Source organism: Acipenser ruthenus, chromosome 2, assembly GCF_902713425.1.
Source record: "Acipenser ruthenus chromosome 2, fAciRut3.2 maternal haplotype, whole genome shotgun sequence".
Classification (NCBI taxonomy): domain Eukaryota; kingdom Metazoa; phylum Chordata; class Actinopteri; order Acipenseriformes; family Acipenseridae; genus Acipenser; species Acipenser ruthenus.
The window spans coordinates 8,561,398-8,576,236 of record NC_081190.1 but is presented as its reverse complement, the minus strand read 5'-3'; the positions used below and the strand labels follow the sequence as shown (position 1 = coordinate 8,576,236).

General features: G+C 39.8%; 1 protein-coding gene across 1 annotated transcript in view; it reads right to left on the bottom strand.

Moving 5' to 3' along the window:
• LOC117403799 (synaptic vesicle glycoprotein 2C-like) overlaps positions 1-14,839 on the bottom strand; it is a 61,420-nt gene that overhangs the window by 23,807 nt on the left and 22,774 nt on the right. The window contains exons 3-4 of the mRNA XM_058988332.1: positions 3,116-3,296; positions 442-593 (exon numbers count right to left, since the gene is read on the bottom strand). Coding sequence (XP_058844315.1) covers positions 442-593; positions 3,116-3,296 — 333 coding nt within the window. The remainder of the gene's footprint in view (positions 1-441; positions 594-3,115; positions 3,297-14,839) is intronic.

Below are 14,839 nucleotides of genomic sequence, written 5' to 3'. Positions count from 1 at the left end.
AACCCTGACCCTCAAGATTCTGCCCAGTCCAGGTCTTTATTCCAAGCAGGTCCAAAATGAGTTAACTATACCTTCTGAGGGAGCAGCCTGACTGGAACACAAACCCAGACTGAATGCATCTCGAGCCAGCATTGTGCACCACTGATCCAAACGCTGGTGGATCACAATACCCTCCTTGTCCCTTTACACATTCTTACTGGCAGAAATCCAGACTCACATGCACGGTCAGATGTTAGTTTTGTTTAATTGAATCCCCTTCGCTGTGCTTTACTGAAACTGGGTGAGAGGAGAATGAGAACGAGTGAGAGTGACACACATTAAGGGTCTAGCCCATTAAGCATCGGGGGGCTCTAACACCTGTTAACCAGCATCATAATTGATTTTCAAAGCTGCGTGCAGATATGCCTGGTGAAAATGATCTGATCATGTTTATTAACTTACCATAATGTGGTATGATGGCCCAAGCCATGGCTGAAGCATAGATTCCTCCTATCATCCAGAACATGCACAGCCAGCTCAGGTGCTCTCCTCTCTTCCCCCTCGCCAGCACCTCAGCGAAGTAGGAGAACACGACTGGAACGGCTCCTCCGATTCTGCAGGGAGAGGAGACCAGATCACTTTCTCTAGATCCAGAAAGAACAATTACACCTGACAACAAAATGTATTAGCATGTACGCTTCACTTCTGCTTGTTGTTCTCTTCCTTGAAAAACATCTGGCAGGACAGTGACTCTGAACACACCACAGTGACATTCAGATGTGCCTTAACCAATGTTTCAGGTTCAGTTAAGAGCATCACTATAATTTTAATATTGTTGCTGTTGTTGTTGTTGTTTAAATAATACACCTGGTGCTTAAAACAAGAACTGCTTCACTGGAAGATAATGGAGGCCATCTCAGTTACTGGCAGAAAAAAAAGAAAAGCAGCAATAAGCAGGACATCTGGGCTTGAGGAAAGGATGGCAGATGGAAAATCAATGAGACAAATAACAAGAAGCAAAGATGAGTTACGATGTTGGCTAGGCTCCGAAGGGCATGATGTTCAATCGGGGAGCTTAAAGTCCAACGTAGTCCAGTGAGGATGCTGATTAAATGTATTGTTACACAAGATGGTGAATTTGAGGGGTTGTTTGAATGATCTAACTGCCTCTTGTACTGAAGGCTGTGTTACTCTCTGGTGATAACATGAGAGACTTCCATCCTGCATAATACTGTATGCATTACCATCACTGTGCAGTTATCTCATTTTCCTGAATGAAAGATGCACACATTATGGTAAAGGTGCATTTGATTTTTTTAAGGATATTTTTTCTAATATGTGCCAATTTTAGCTAGCTGCCATCATATTGTTGGGAGGGCTCTTTCCACTTCAGAATGTATTTATTGCAAATCAATTATCTAAGGAAAAATACCCCCTCCTACCTGCAGAGCAGACTCGTATTTCAATGTGTTCAACAATTAGATTCATTTGAGCCATGCACGTACTTTCGGGGCTAATTCTGTATTGAAAGTACATCAGAGAATGAGGTGAATTGAATACTGCAGTAAGTACTGGGCAGTGTGAAATAATGCATTGTCTGTCAAGAGAAGTCTATTATGTAAAGCAAGGAGAAAAGCCTTTTTTGTCTCGAGCTGACAATATAAATGCTCTTAGCCAGCTGTCCTGTGTGTGTGAACACTGTAGACTCCAAATAAGCTATTGCATTAAGAACGTTTGAATAAAAGGTGCCCTGTAGTAGTATATTATTTACACTGACAGTATCACCTAAGGCTGCAAATAAAAAGAAAAAACTGTATAGTGGTTCACTGTAATTTACTTCTTATTTAAAAGTAATACTGGGATATAATTCTAGCACTGGGCTACTATAAGTAAAAGATGATTCCTGGCATTCTTTCAACAGATAAAATGTTCTCAAGCTGTTACTGAATGTCAAAAATAATGGTCTCTATTAACATATTATTTATAATTGTATCCTGCATTTTGACATCCACTTTCCATCTCTGTTACCTCTTGAATGCTATAAGGGAACTAATAGCTTGATCATATAAGTTGTTATTGTATTGTACCGAGAGATATTTGGGTCAACAGGCACTTTTCCCAAAGCAACAAAAACACCAGTTGGCAAAGGTGTGTATAATAACTCATGAGCAATGTTTTCAAAGAGCTAATCCAGCTGATATGTCCTGTAAAAAACAGTCAGTTATTATGGTAAACACATGCTCATTAACACCAGTAACAGAGCGACCCCAGCGTGAGCCGTCAAACTGAAAGGAATTCCACAACAAGCAGCACAGCACTCTGGCAGGATAAATATGCGCACCAGAGATGCTATAAAATACTGCACAGGGTAGTGTGTGATAAATGACAATGTAATGCCCACACTCGGGGTGGGATGCTTGGGTAAACCCCTCAGGCTTCACCCTCTGGGTTTATGCAGCAGGTGTACATTACATTCTCATATGACACACTACCCCATGCATTATTCTCTATATAATGCACTCTTTATAGAACATGTGGTACGGATGAAATCCTTCAAGGAGTTTCTGATTCTAAGTTACGTGTCCTTGATATTCCTCTCGTGGCCTCTAAGAAACAAGCTTGTCAGCTATAGCTCTACAAATGGCCAATACATGTTAGCAGTTCCAATTGCAAGGACGTGAATAGAAGAGTAGATTCAATTAATATGGAAAAGGTGTGACGCACATTTCCTGAACTGTTTATATATTACATTGCTTCTATTTTAGAAGTGTCAGCACTTTGTTATTAAATCTGCACACCTGTGCGGCGTGTCAACACCAGTGCTCTGTGTCTGCCTCAGTATTGTTCAGTGACGTCCCACACACGTAACACTTCACCCTGTTACAGGGAGCCATGAGGAATATTCTCATTACATACAGTAAAATGAACGAGAGAGAGAGAGAGGGGTACAACGCTACCCCTGGGTACCGCGTTGAAATTGCTAGTTTTACACAACTACAGCCTTGGGAAAATGATTACCTTTCAATATCAGAACAACAGATCTCAGAACCACTCTGATTGATTGGTGTTTTTATTCTAACTGCCAGTGGCAATGCATTAATACAGAATGGAAGACAGGAAAGAAAAGATGGCTTACCCAAACCCTGAGAACACGCGACAGAGCAGGAACAACCCATAGCCTTGAACAAAGGAGGAGAGGAAAGCGAAGAATCCATTGACAGACATGCAGATCAGCAGTGTCTGCCTCCGGCCCACCTTGTCCGCCAGGCCGCCCCAGAAGAACGCCCCCACCATCATCCCCAAGTACACAACACTGCCTGCAGGGGGAGGGAGAGAACACCTACATTCAGTATACCTTCTTCTACAGGAAAAAACACATGACACTGCTTACATCACTAAAATAGACACTAATTTGCATACAGGCTTGTCTAACCCTTGAGGCTTGCCACAGATTTTCATAAAACCACAAAATGGGGACTTGTTTAACAACTGTTTTAAATCGTTCATGACTTGACAATTACACCATTGGATTTTAGTGGAATATCCAATGTTAGTTCATGTAATGCAACACATAGTATTTGTTTATGTGAGTCAAGGCAGCTAATAGGCAGGTTAGTTGGGAAACCCACTATCATGTTCTCAACATCACCTTGCCAAGTTTACCAATGTTGTTTCTGCATTTCTACAGTTGAACAGTAGTGCTACATAGTAAGTAGTCAGAATTCTATTACTAGCATCTCTGACTGCAGGTACAGTAACCCCTTTGAAACATAGCACAGTAAGTCATTGCCATATAGCTGCTGGATGCATCTATGATCTGTACGGCAAAAATAAATTAGAAAACGATTTGTCAGCATCTTTTGGTGAATAAGGATGTTTAAATCAGGCTACTGTATATAGAAATTGGACAAAAAACAGACCAAAAACAAGATGTTGCTTTTATTAAATCACAAATTATATTAATGTTATTATATACAAAGAATAAATGCTTCCAAAAGGCCATTGCATTTGCTCAGTAACACTCAATGGTCATTTTAAAGTTAGGCTGTATATTGGTACAGCACGATAAAGTCATCACAGCTTTTATACAATATCATCCCTGAACTCACAAGAATCTCACTCAGAGACTTGTATGGAGACAAATGAGAAAAGACATGCTCTTCAAAGCTATCTACTCAAAATGAAAGTACCAAATGACAACAGCAAGCACATGTTTCCATGTCAACTTCAAAAGTGGTATACAAATAGCCCTGTTGATTTATCAATGATTAGCTCTGCCACTGTTTAATTAATTGCAAAGACCTGTAATGATCCCTGGTTTCCTGATTACAGTGTTGATGGTTCTTTGCCACCACCTACAATCTCCCAGCGGCACAGACTTTTCTTAGCTATATAATGTGGGTTAAAGAGTAAGTAACGGGGTTCCGACAAATATAGAGATATACGTCCCCACATGTTGCTACAACTGTTTAAAAAAGCGTACCTGTCATTTCTCTTTTCATTATTAATATCCTGACAGCTCTGAGATCTTCAGAAATCACTGCAGGAAGAGCGATTAAAAAAAAAAGAGTGCTCTGGCTTTTCTGTTCCATACCACATCATGGATCGTTATTGCTGTGTTACCTTTTTGACAATGTGGACAATAATCCTCACACTAGCAGTGCACTAGAGCGGACCTTTTGAAAAGAGCTTTGAAACAGACTTTAAAGTTTAAAGGTTGTCAGGATGTTAACCACGAAAAAAAAATTATAGGTATGTTATTTAAACGGTTGTAGCAACACTTGAGGACGTGTAACTATACATTTATCAGAACCCTGTTACTTACTCTTTAACTGAAAAAAATAGAATTGTCTGACTCTGTGGAATATATGTTATTTAATGGAACTGAGGGACTAGGCTGTGTTTGGTGTGAAGAAGTTGACAACTAAAAGAAATGTGCTTGTCCAACACATCTCTGGACTGACTGCCTTCTGCCAGTCCACCGTTACAGACAAGAGTGCTTTCTGTTCAGCAGAACTTTCCTATGTTAAAGTGTAAAGTGTAAATAAACTATTAGCTTAGCATTAGGTATTCTATTAACATTTCACATGAAGTCTATCGGACCACACTGTATTGCACTGTAATAACATATACATAACATATTTCATTGTGTGGTTATAATACAATGCTTAATTATGAAAATTAATATACAGGAAGCCGCTAACGTCTTTTGTAATTACACTGTATTCACTCACATGGGTGTGTATTTACATTGTTATTCCAGTGTAACCACATGTCCAGTTATTCTGTAATTACAGTCGGGTACACTGAATGTAAAGTATACCAGTGTTGCTTTTCAAGGGGAACAAAAGACCTGATGCCTGTAAATTCCTCCTGGAAATGTAACATGGACCTTATTCTTATTGCTGTGTAATTCTGTGAATTACTGTTATAATAGCATTTGTATAAGAAAGTGATTTGGTTTTCGTACTGGAAATCATTACACCTCCCACTCGATATATCGCGGGTGTCGGGGTCCAGTATAAATCTGCTATATATCGAGGGCCGCGATATAGCGAGACCCATAGAAAAACAAATAGGCTAACAAATACTGTACAGCCACTCTCTCGTGTTATCGGGGGCGTCAGGGTCCAGTATAAATCCTCTATGCAACCCGCTTTTTCTCATTTTTCATAAAAAAGCAGCACACCGTTTTAATTCGTACTGCGGAGGGTAATTGCTTCTCATCAACTTAAGTCTCCAATTAATTTCATGAGTCTTCCTCTCCTTTCTCAAATACACAAACCCGCTACATTGAAAGAATCCATTGCCCTGTGACTGTTGCTAGTGCATTGCTGCCACAAGTGAAGACCTTGTTGGCTAAAATAAAAACTGCTTCAGCAAGTAGATATTTAATTTGCTTTGTGTTATTGTGCAATGCATGTGTATATAACAGTATGATATTAATGCTTTGTTTTTAATTGTTTTCTATATTTTTGTTTGTGATGTGCAGGACGAAATAAAGCGAACAGTAATTCTAAGTGAACTATATTGCAGCAAAGGCATACTCAGTTAGACTGTAAAAATGGGGAGCCAACTCCAGGACCGCGATATATCTGAATCCGCAATATAGCAAGGGGCGATATAATGAGGGGTGGGTGTATATTATCCTTAAAATAACAAGGTGAGCAATCGCTTATGGAGAAATGAAACCCAAGAAATGCAACCTTTCTTACTTTGACAACATGATCTCTTACTGGAAATGACTTACTGCAGATAATACTTTATTAGGAACAATTAAGAAATATATTAGATCCAGACAGTGAGGCGTAATATGCAAAGGTGTTGAACTGTGCAACATGTCCTGTAACCTGTGCAGTACATACAGTCTGGAGCAGTTAGCTTGAGTGGTCCATGATAGCTGGTGCTCATCCAGTGGAGTAGTTCTATCCCAGATGCTACACAAAAGGGCCACTGTTTCACTTTAAGAAAGGGCAAATACCCCAGAAGACAACTCTTATTGGGTCTCTGCAAGACTGTGAACTCACCAATCATTCTGCACAATAACCCAATCCACTGAATGCAGACAGTCAGAGCAATATCCAGAACAATGACAAGGGAACATCGTCTTTCTATGCATTGTTCAAAACCTTTCAATGGTAAATGCTGGCTGGATGCTTTTGTCAAGTGCTTTGAGATTGCTTCATAGCAAATGCAACATTAAAGGTATTGTATTGTACTGTGTTACCAACGCAAGCATGCACTGGGTAATTGTACTACTTATGTACCTTTAAGTTGCAGTAATACCAGTACTGTACAAACATAGCAACGAGCCAAAATGTAGTAGAAGTTCTTGGCATGCTTTTTAAATGGGCACTGAACCTGCAGAGGTTTATTATGCTGCCTGTAGCCATGACAATCACACATAGTTATTCACATCTACAGGACATGCTACAATAAACTGCCATTCATAAATGATGCATTTTTTATAAAAAGAGGCTATATATAATACTTTAATCATACATCAGATTAAAAGCAGTTTAGTGGTAAAACACTTCTTTGCTTAAGTCCTTTGTGGTGTGCGAGTCGCTTTGCAGTGGAGAGCATAGCCCTCCAGCGACTGTCAGATATAATGGATTGCAGTGCTGGCTGTGAAGCTGCCTCATCACATCTGTACGCATTGATAAGGAAACAAAGTTCTGGATTTCTTCAATATCAGCAGGGAAAAAGGGCAAATTCTCTTGTCGGTAGGGGGTTAAGAAAAGAAAAAGTACACTTGTTCTCATTCGACTGAAATTAGCATTTATGAAATCGGATGATTCTTTGATGTTGCCACCACTTGTAATATGGAGAGAGATCACTGGCACAGAACTTCCTCTAAATGAACTCAGCACAGGAAGTGTAGTGAAGTGCTCAGTCCATCGCTGCTCACAGTCGGAAGGTGGTGCAGTATTTTGTAAAAGGGGGCAGGGGTGTTTTCAGACCGCACAATTAATTTCAAGGATACCAAGATATTTAGTAAGCAAGGGGTCTGAGAGGATGAACAGGCAACAATTACCCCTTCTTCAACCAGTTCTTGATTTAGTGTGCCCAGTTACATTTTACCTCTGATGAATGTTCAATTAAGTTTCCCCACTTTGCTGCGATTCCCACAACAGCTCAGTAGAACTGAAGGTCATGTGCGGCCTCCTATCCCAAATTCAATTCATCTGTACACCCAGGAGTTTTACAGCACATGTCGGCAAGCTACTGGGCCCCAGAGAACAAAGGCCAGCCCTGCAGATGTCCACTTTGAGCACACTGGGCACCTGGTCAGTAGGGTCCACTGCAGCACTGTGAGGAGAAACGGTTCCTGTCGAATTTGCTTCCCTAACTTGTGGGAGCACAAGAGTCAATGCAACGCTCCCTGTGGAATCCCCAGCGATGATCGGCAACTTCACCAGCTGGTAAACCTGCACTCCCCTGACTGTATGATTCCATTAGACCACACTGCTTCCACCCTTTGCAATAGGACTACGCACTGTGTGACCTTTTGACACAAAAAAGCAGAAAATGCAAAACAGAGATCAATGTAATTTATGAGTGAGTAGCCTGGGCCCATTCCTGTAATAAGCAGCAATTTGTAATTGGATTCGTGACCTCTGTGCTGGGCTCAGCCCTCTCTTTCTTTAGAGGCTGGCTTTCTGTGCACGACTCTCCTTGTACAGCAGCATTATTATACAAGAAGGAGGGAAGTTCATTACATGAATGGTAGCCCCACTTATGAAATGGTCAAATATAAATAATTGGTCCCTTCCCCACCCTATTCCTCTAGGAGCTTGAATAAAGCAAATATTTTTTCCAGACAAATGAAAAAGAAATATTCATACTAGTGCAGTAGCTCTATTTTCATTTTCATTTGTGAATCCAAAAGGTTCCAGCTAAATGTACCCTTAATAGAACATGACCTTACTCCTGAACATAGCCAGAATTTTACTAACAAATGAATAAAATTGGGTTTTGATTATTTAACACTTTATTGAACAGTTTACCTATTACCTAACATTTATTTTCTTTTAGTTTTCTTTTATGCAAACTAATTTACTGTTCCAGTCAATTCTCGGTTTTAATTTCAATCAGGGTTTTTTTCAATATTTTATTTTTTGCAAATCAAATGTGTAAACGGTGAAACCGTGTGTGAAGGATGTTTTCCATACATGTTGTAAACTATGCCAGAGCCTTTCTGTACCGTATATGAGGCTGGTTGCCAGCTATGATAACCACGCCAGAATTGAAACCAAATGCAGCCGTTAACGTAGATATTGATTAATTAACACTGTGACAGACATTACACATATATTGAATTGAAAGCTAGAATTCTGTGAATCATATGCTTTTTCGTACCTCTGAATGTCTTCAATAAAAAAACATCTACTGTAAATTAAAAAATAATAATAATTGGAGATAATTAGTTCACTCTGGCGGACGTTAAATCAAACCAAAAAAAAAACAACACACACCATTTTAAAGTAGAACGCTTTTGGAAGAAATCCAGAAACTTTTGCCTACTGGACTAATTAGCCTCTGTATGGCTGGTTCTGTCTGATGCTAGAATAAAAATGACATTTATGTTATCTGTCATTTGTTTAGCACACTCAAATGCAAATGCCGGCACTGTTCATCATAGTTTTGCCAAAACTGCAGTCCATACTCTGTTCTTAACGCACCCCCCCTCTTTAAGATCTAAGGTCAGCAAAAGTTCCATTCTCAACACCCTTTGACATTCTGGAACGGCCACTTGTTTCCTGCTGGACTGGCTGTCATGCATTCCATTAACACTTCTTCTGCTTCTCACTCTTCCAATGGAAATGTGCTGTCCAGTGGCTGGGCATTCTTACACACATCACACTCCCCAAACTTACACTTCATTACTCCTGTCACAAACAATGTTCTCAATCCATGCTGATGATTTGCATGGAAATCCAAGAACATTTTGGGTGATGTTTGCAACATGGGATATATATCTGATATTGGTACCACATATTTAGGCTAATGTCATCACGAATATAAAAGTTCTGCACAGCTTTAATAATTGGCAATCTATTTCCAGGAGTGATCCTTTTGATACATTTAGGATTGCAGATGATGGCCTTAATACTGAATACACTGGAGTCCTTAATATTAAAGGTGACTTTATATTGTCTGAAAAAAAGTGTCCTTAGTTGTGATGGGGCCTTTGTTTTGGCTCCTAACAGTAATGTATGTATCCTCTTCACTCAGTGTCTCAAGACACTGTTATCAAAATTAGATCATTTTACGCAATATTCTCTACACAAAACGCCCTGTAGAGAATGTAGAAATGTGATTATGTTTTATTAGACAAATCCTCTTCGTCTGGTAGGGGTCTGGACCTGTTAACTTGCAAATGGCTAGAGATAGAGACTGAGCTGAAATTTAGTACAGCACAGTGTGCTTCTAAAGTAAACAGAAATGTTACAAGAAGCCAGCATTGCAAGTGAGAAAATGACTCGCACTGCATGTGGACCATGATATTTCTGATGTGGCTGCCGGAAGGAGAGAAGCAGACAAGTAGTGTGATCTGAAAATCTAAACTTAGCAAGTGAGAGAATGTCTAATAAATGAAATGGGCAGTACAGCAATTAAACCGTATCAGAACATGTTGTTCTGCCATTGATAAGGCAAAAGCACAAAAACACAGCCCAGACAATCCCAGACAATGGCTAGAAACAGCCAACTAATTGTGTTGGTAATGAAGCTGAACACATCCTGCTACAGAGGATCTTCCTTAATCCAATATCTCCCAGTGGTACTGGAACAAAAGGCCTAATTGACAAGTGTGAGATAAAGCAGACCCTGAATACTGATATTGAAAGCTCCCCTCCCCAGTGGAATTGAAAGAGGCCCTGCACAGCCTCTGGAATATTGATATTGAAAGCTCCCCTCCCCAGTGGAATTGAAAGAGGCCTGTCAAATTTTATTCTAATAAGGGTCCTAAAAACAGTACCTTTCAAAGGTGTAATTTACAGCATGCATGTTTTGTGTTGACCCTGGTAATGTTTAATGCAGTAAAAGCCCCAGGTTGCCTCCCTATCAGGGTAGCTGGGCGTTGCTATTGTGTTGGGAGGGGGTGTTGTGTGTATAGACTGAGTTCTAACAGGAGGAGTGAGCTGTTTAGCACGAGGCTTGAATAATAAACACCTGTTCTTCTTCGACATTTACAATAGGAAATAACGAAAGATTCATATGACATTTGAAGCTACAGTACGTACTCTTAAATTTACCATTTTAGCCCTAACCTTTAAGTCACTATCCGATTGAAAACTGCTATTCAGTCCCCCTGTGGGACTATTGAAATGTTACCCTCTACACAACAGAAGCCATTCAAAGGGTGGATTCTTCTGGTGCATTTAGTACTGGATGAATTGACAGACTGCTGACCACTAAAGATTGTGTGTGCTTCAATTAAATCACCCTTGACCAGCTTTTGTTCTGGGCTGAAGAGATTTTGTTTTTTGAAAAATTCAGTATCCTCCTTGGTCATGCTCTTTAAGCCTTGGGTCAGTCCTTCTCTGCACCTTCTCAAGTGCAATAGTAATGTTACAGCAATAAAGCTGGGAGATCCATGTTGACAGCTGACACTCGGGTTGTAAAGGAGAAAACGTGATGACAACACGTATATATTTTCAATAGGGGGTTATTCTTACACCACCTCTGACTGTAGATCAGTAAAATCAGAAAGACAGCCATAGTTCAGAAGGATTTGTTGTCAGCAACGTTATTCACAAATTGCACACGCAAGCACTTTTCATCTGCTGAATTTCTTTATGATTCAATTCAAGGCAAACATTCCTCTATCTGGAACAACACATTGGTGCATAATTACATTGCAGCAAAGTCCAATGTTAGTATTCACTAGAACGTTTAGTCATCATCCGTTTTTTTGTTCATTTTAAAATTAGAAAGAAAGTGTATTCAAACAACCTGCTAGCCTGTATTTGCACATGTATCCCAAGTAAATCTTTAGGGGAAATCAATATGAATTGAAGGTGTGCTTTCATTTTAATATTATCGCTGTTGACCTTTGAGCTAAATGCTGCATTGTCCTTGCAGAAGTGATCTCTGTATAACACATGTAACACACACAGAGGAAGATTCTGCTGTCCTGAATCATAACGGGCCCCTTGTCAATGAGTCTCGCTTACCCACTGGCCAAGGGTGCTGTGCTCTGGGGAGGGGGTGGGGGCGACTGCTTTAATGAAATGGATTTAGCATGCAGAGCTGTCGTCCTGGACTCAATCATTCTGTTCAATTCTCATCAGCGTATATTGAACATGCAAACAAAATAATAAATATACATTTCCAAAGTAAAGATTCAGAGCCCATCTTACATATGCATGCATTTAGTTATGTATCTTTGGATGTAGAAACATGTTAGTAGCACTGTCAAAGATGATTCTGAGGTTTAATATATTTTGTATCTTGTATTTTTTATAAGCTCTGTGTCATGCCAGTTATAAATCCGGTTAATGTCTGACAAGAAAGAATGATGTCAATATATACTGAGTAACTCCCTCCACCTAATCTTTAAACATACCAAGCAATGTAAGACTGTAGCCCAAACATGACATTAGCAATGTATTACTGTACTGTGGTCCCACAAGCAACAAACGTTTTAAAATACAGCTTTTTTAATAGAAAAAAACAAACATAAAATACATCTAGAATATCTGACTGCAAAGGGAACACTTTTAAAAAGCTGGTAAAAAAATATATGTTTTCCATTATTTAAAGTGCATTTAATTAAATGTTTCTGTTTTCTTCCATTTTAGCAGATATTTCTTGTGCAAATATCTTTATTAATATCAAGTATAATACTACAAAAATAGATTCATACATAAATAACATATGAAAAAGAACCAGTGCAAGGGTTGTTTTTTGAAGAAACATTTTATCCTCAATGCACTCATTAGGTCGTCAATCTCTGTGCTTGCAGCAGCAGCAGCAGCAGCACAGGGATGCCCTGCCAGCAAAGCTGATCCATAACCTCCCCTGCACCAGACTCCAGACTGCACCATCATGACAGACTCAACCACTGCATTCAGTGACCTTCTGACCTCTGTGAGGAGAACGACGCAGACGTTTAGCAGGAGCCCATCAGTGTCTCTTCTCTCTTGATGTGAGACACCAACACTGCGGACGGCTTCAACCCCCAACTGCAGCATGCCAGCCCCAACCGCGGGGCCCTTCACACCACTCTGCAATCTGTGATCTCTGAGATGAAAAGGGAAATGCTCTGATAACAAATCAAGCCTCCCTGTACCAGCCGTATTACACTCCACAGCCTCCAGTAATGAATGAAGGACGCGCGGATGATTAAGACCTTTTTAGAATTGCACTGTCCCCCCACATTAGTGAGACCTTTCCATTGATTTCACCTTCTCCCCAAAGATGGGAATTCATGATTAGCAGTAACCTGGCTGTGTGGGATTATCAGATACAGCAGACTGCAAAACCAGGTTCACTGATCAGCCTGTCGTATGGATCCCCAGCAGGGTTAGATTATATGTATATGGACCGTGTGTATCATGGGGTCCCTATTTTCATTATATTTTGAGAGTAGCACAGGTCTGTTCACACTACAGCTTGTGCTTAATAGGCCCACCCAGACCTTTTGCATACTTTGGACTGTTAGAAATGTTCATAAATACTAAAAGAAACTTAATAAAGTCAATGAAGAAAAAGTTTCAACTTGAAGTCTTTTTCAATGTCTTCATTGAATATATATATAGTGTAGCTGTTTTTGTTTTCACCTAGCAATTCTTTCAATTAAATCTGTAAACATTTGGACTGCGTTTTACCTATTAATTCCCCAGTATAAACGATACAGACTGTATCAATAAATTCAGTAATATGTGCAAAAATGAATGAACTCGAGTCTAAGTCAGAATAAAGAATGGTGAAAATGTTTTTCACAGTTTTTTTTTTTAACTGTGTGGAACAATGCAGGTTAAATAGACAGGCGAGAGACTCATTGCTTTACTCAGAGAGGCCCATGGGGGGAATGAATCACCTGCAGTGACAGAGCACTCTGGTGACCCTAGTGAGCTGAGCAGTGATACAGCGTCAGCCTCAGGATGCAAAAGCAATAAGGAACAGTGTGTGGCTCTGCCAGACACATTCAAATGAATTATCCTCTTCACAAGCCCGCTCATCTTTTCCATCAGGATCCATTTCAGTAATCCTCCTGTTTGTGTACGAGGATTCATGAATGATAAAGAGCTTCTCCAAGGAACGTCTGTGAGGTTTACAGCATTCACTTTCCTAAAGAAAGTGATACAGAAAGGGTTGAAAAAGACTTTGTGCTTAATGTTTCTATCCACTGCAGGGCTGTCTCTTACCTCCTGAACCTCGCAATCACAGTGGATTAAACCTTTTAGGATGCAAGACGTTATTCCAATGCTGTAAACGTAGTCCATGGTGACCTGCTGCACTGTTACATGGTACTAGTCAGACTGGTTAAGTCATCAAACTACTCTGTAACAACATTATTAAACTTTGCATGGATATTTGGTACAAGATGTCATTACATATGTTGTGAATGTAACTTACAGTGACCATTCATTGTTCTAAAACGTTTTTGTCTGCCTTATTGAAATATGTATCTATCTTGGGAGCCACTTGTCTGGTTTTGATAAATCTCCTATGTGAATTTGTTGGTGACTTGCTAGTTTGTTATGCATGTACATAATAGGGACCACCCTTTTCATGATACCTATCACGTATTAATCATACTTATGTTTTCAAATTGTGCTTGAGAACAAGAGATGCAAACAAGCTAGCATCATGATTGAAAAGTGTTGTCTTGTGTACTCGGGTTTGTGTTTGCTTTGCATGATATGAATGCAGCACAGACAAAGCAAACAACTAAGATGTGTTTTTCATTAACAGTATATTTGCACTAAAGCACCCCTACTGTGGCGAGAATGGCTGTTGGTACTGTTGCCTTAGCAGAAGAAGTGCCTGCTGTATATATTCTGAATAGACTGGCATGAGCATGCTGGGATGCTCCTATCACAATGAATGGTGTTGATTGTTTCAAATGGGTACGTCTGACAAAGCTAGAAGCATGGAGGTGAAGGTTATTAGTATTCACCTTTAAAGGGCAGCACACTCTTCAGCAGGAGGCTAAGAAACCCTTACCGCCTCTGAGTCATGTCTTCATCTCAGTGCTACGCTAATGGATTATATAGCCAGGTTATCCCAAGGCAGGATTTTAAAACTCAAACTTCTAACCTATTATCAAGTACATGCTCCCTTCATGCCCCCAACTGCCTGAGAGATATAACAATATGGTTCCAGGGAAGGGGATTCTGAGAGATAT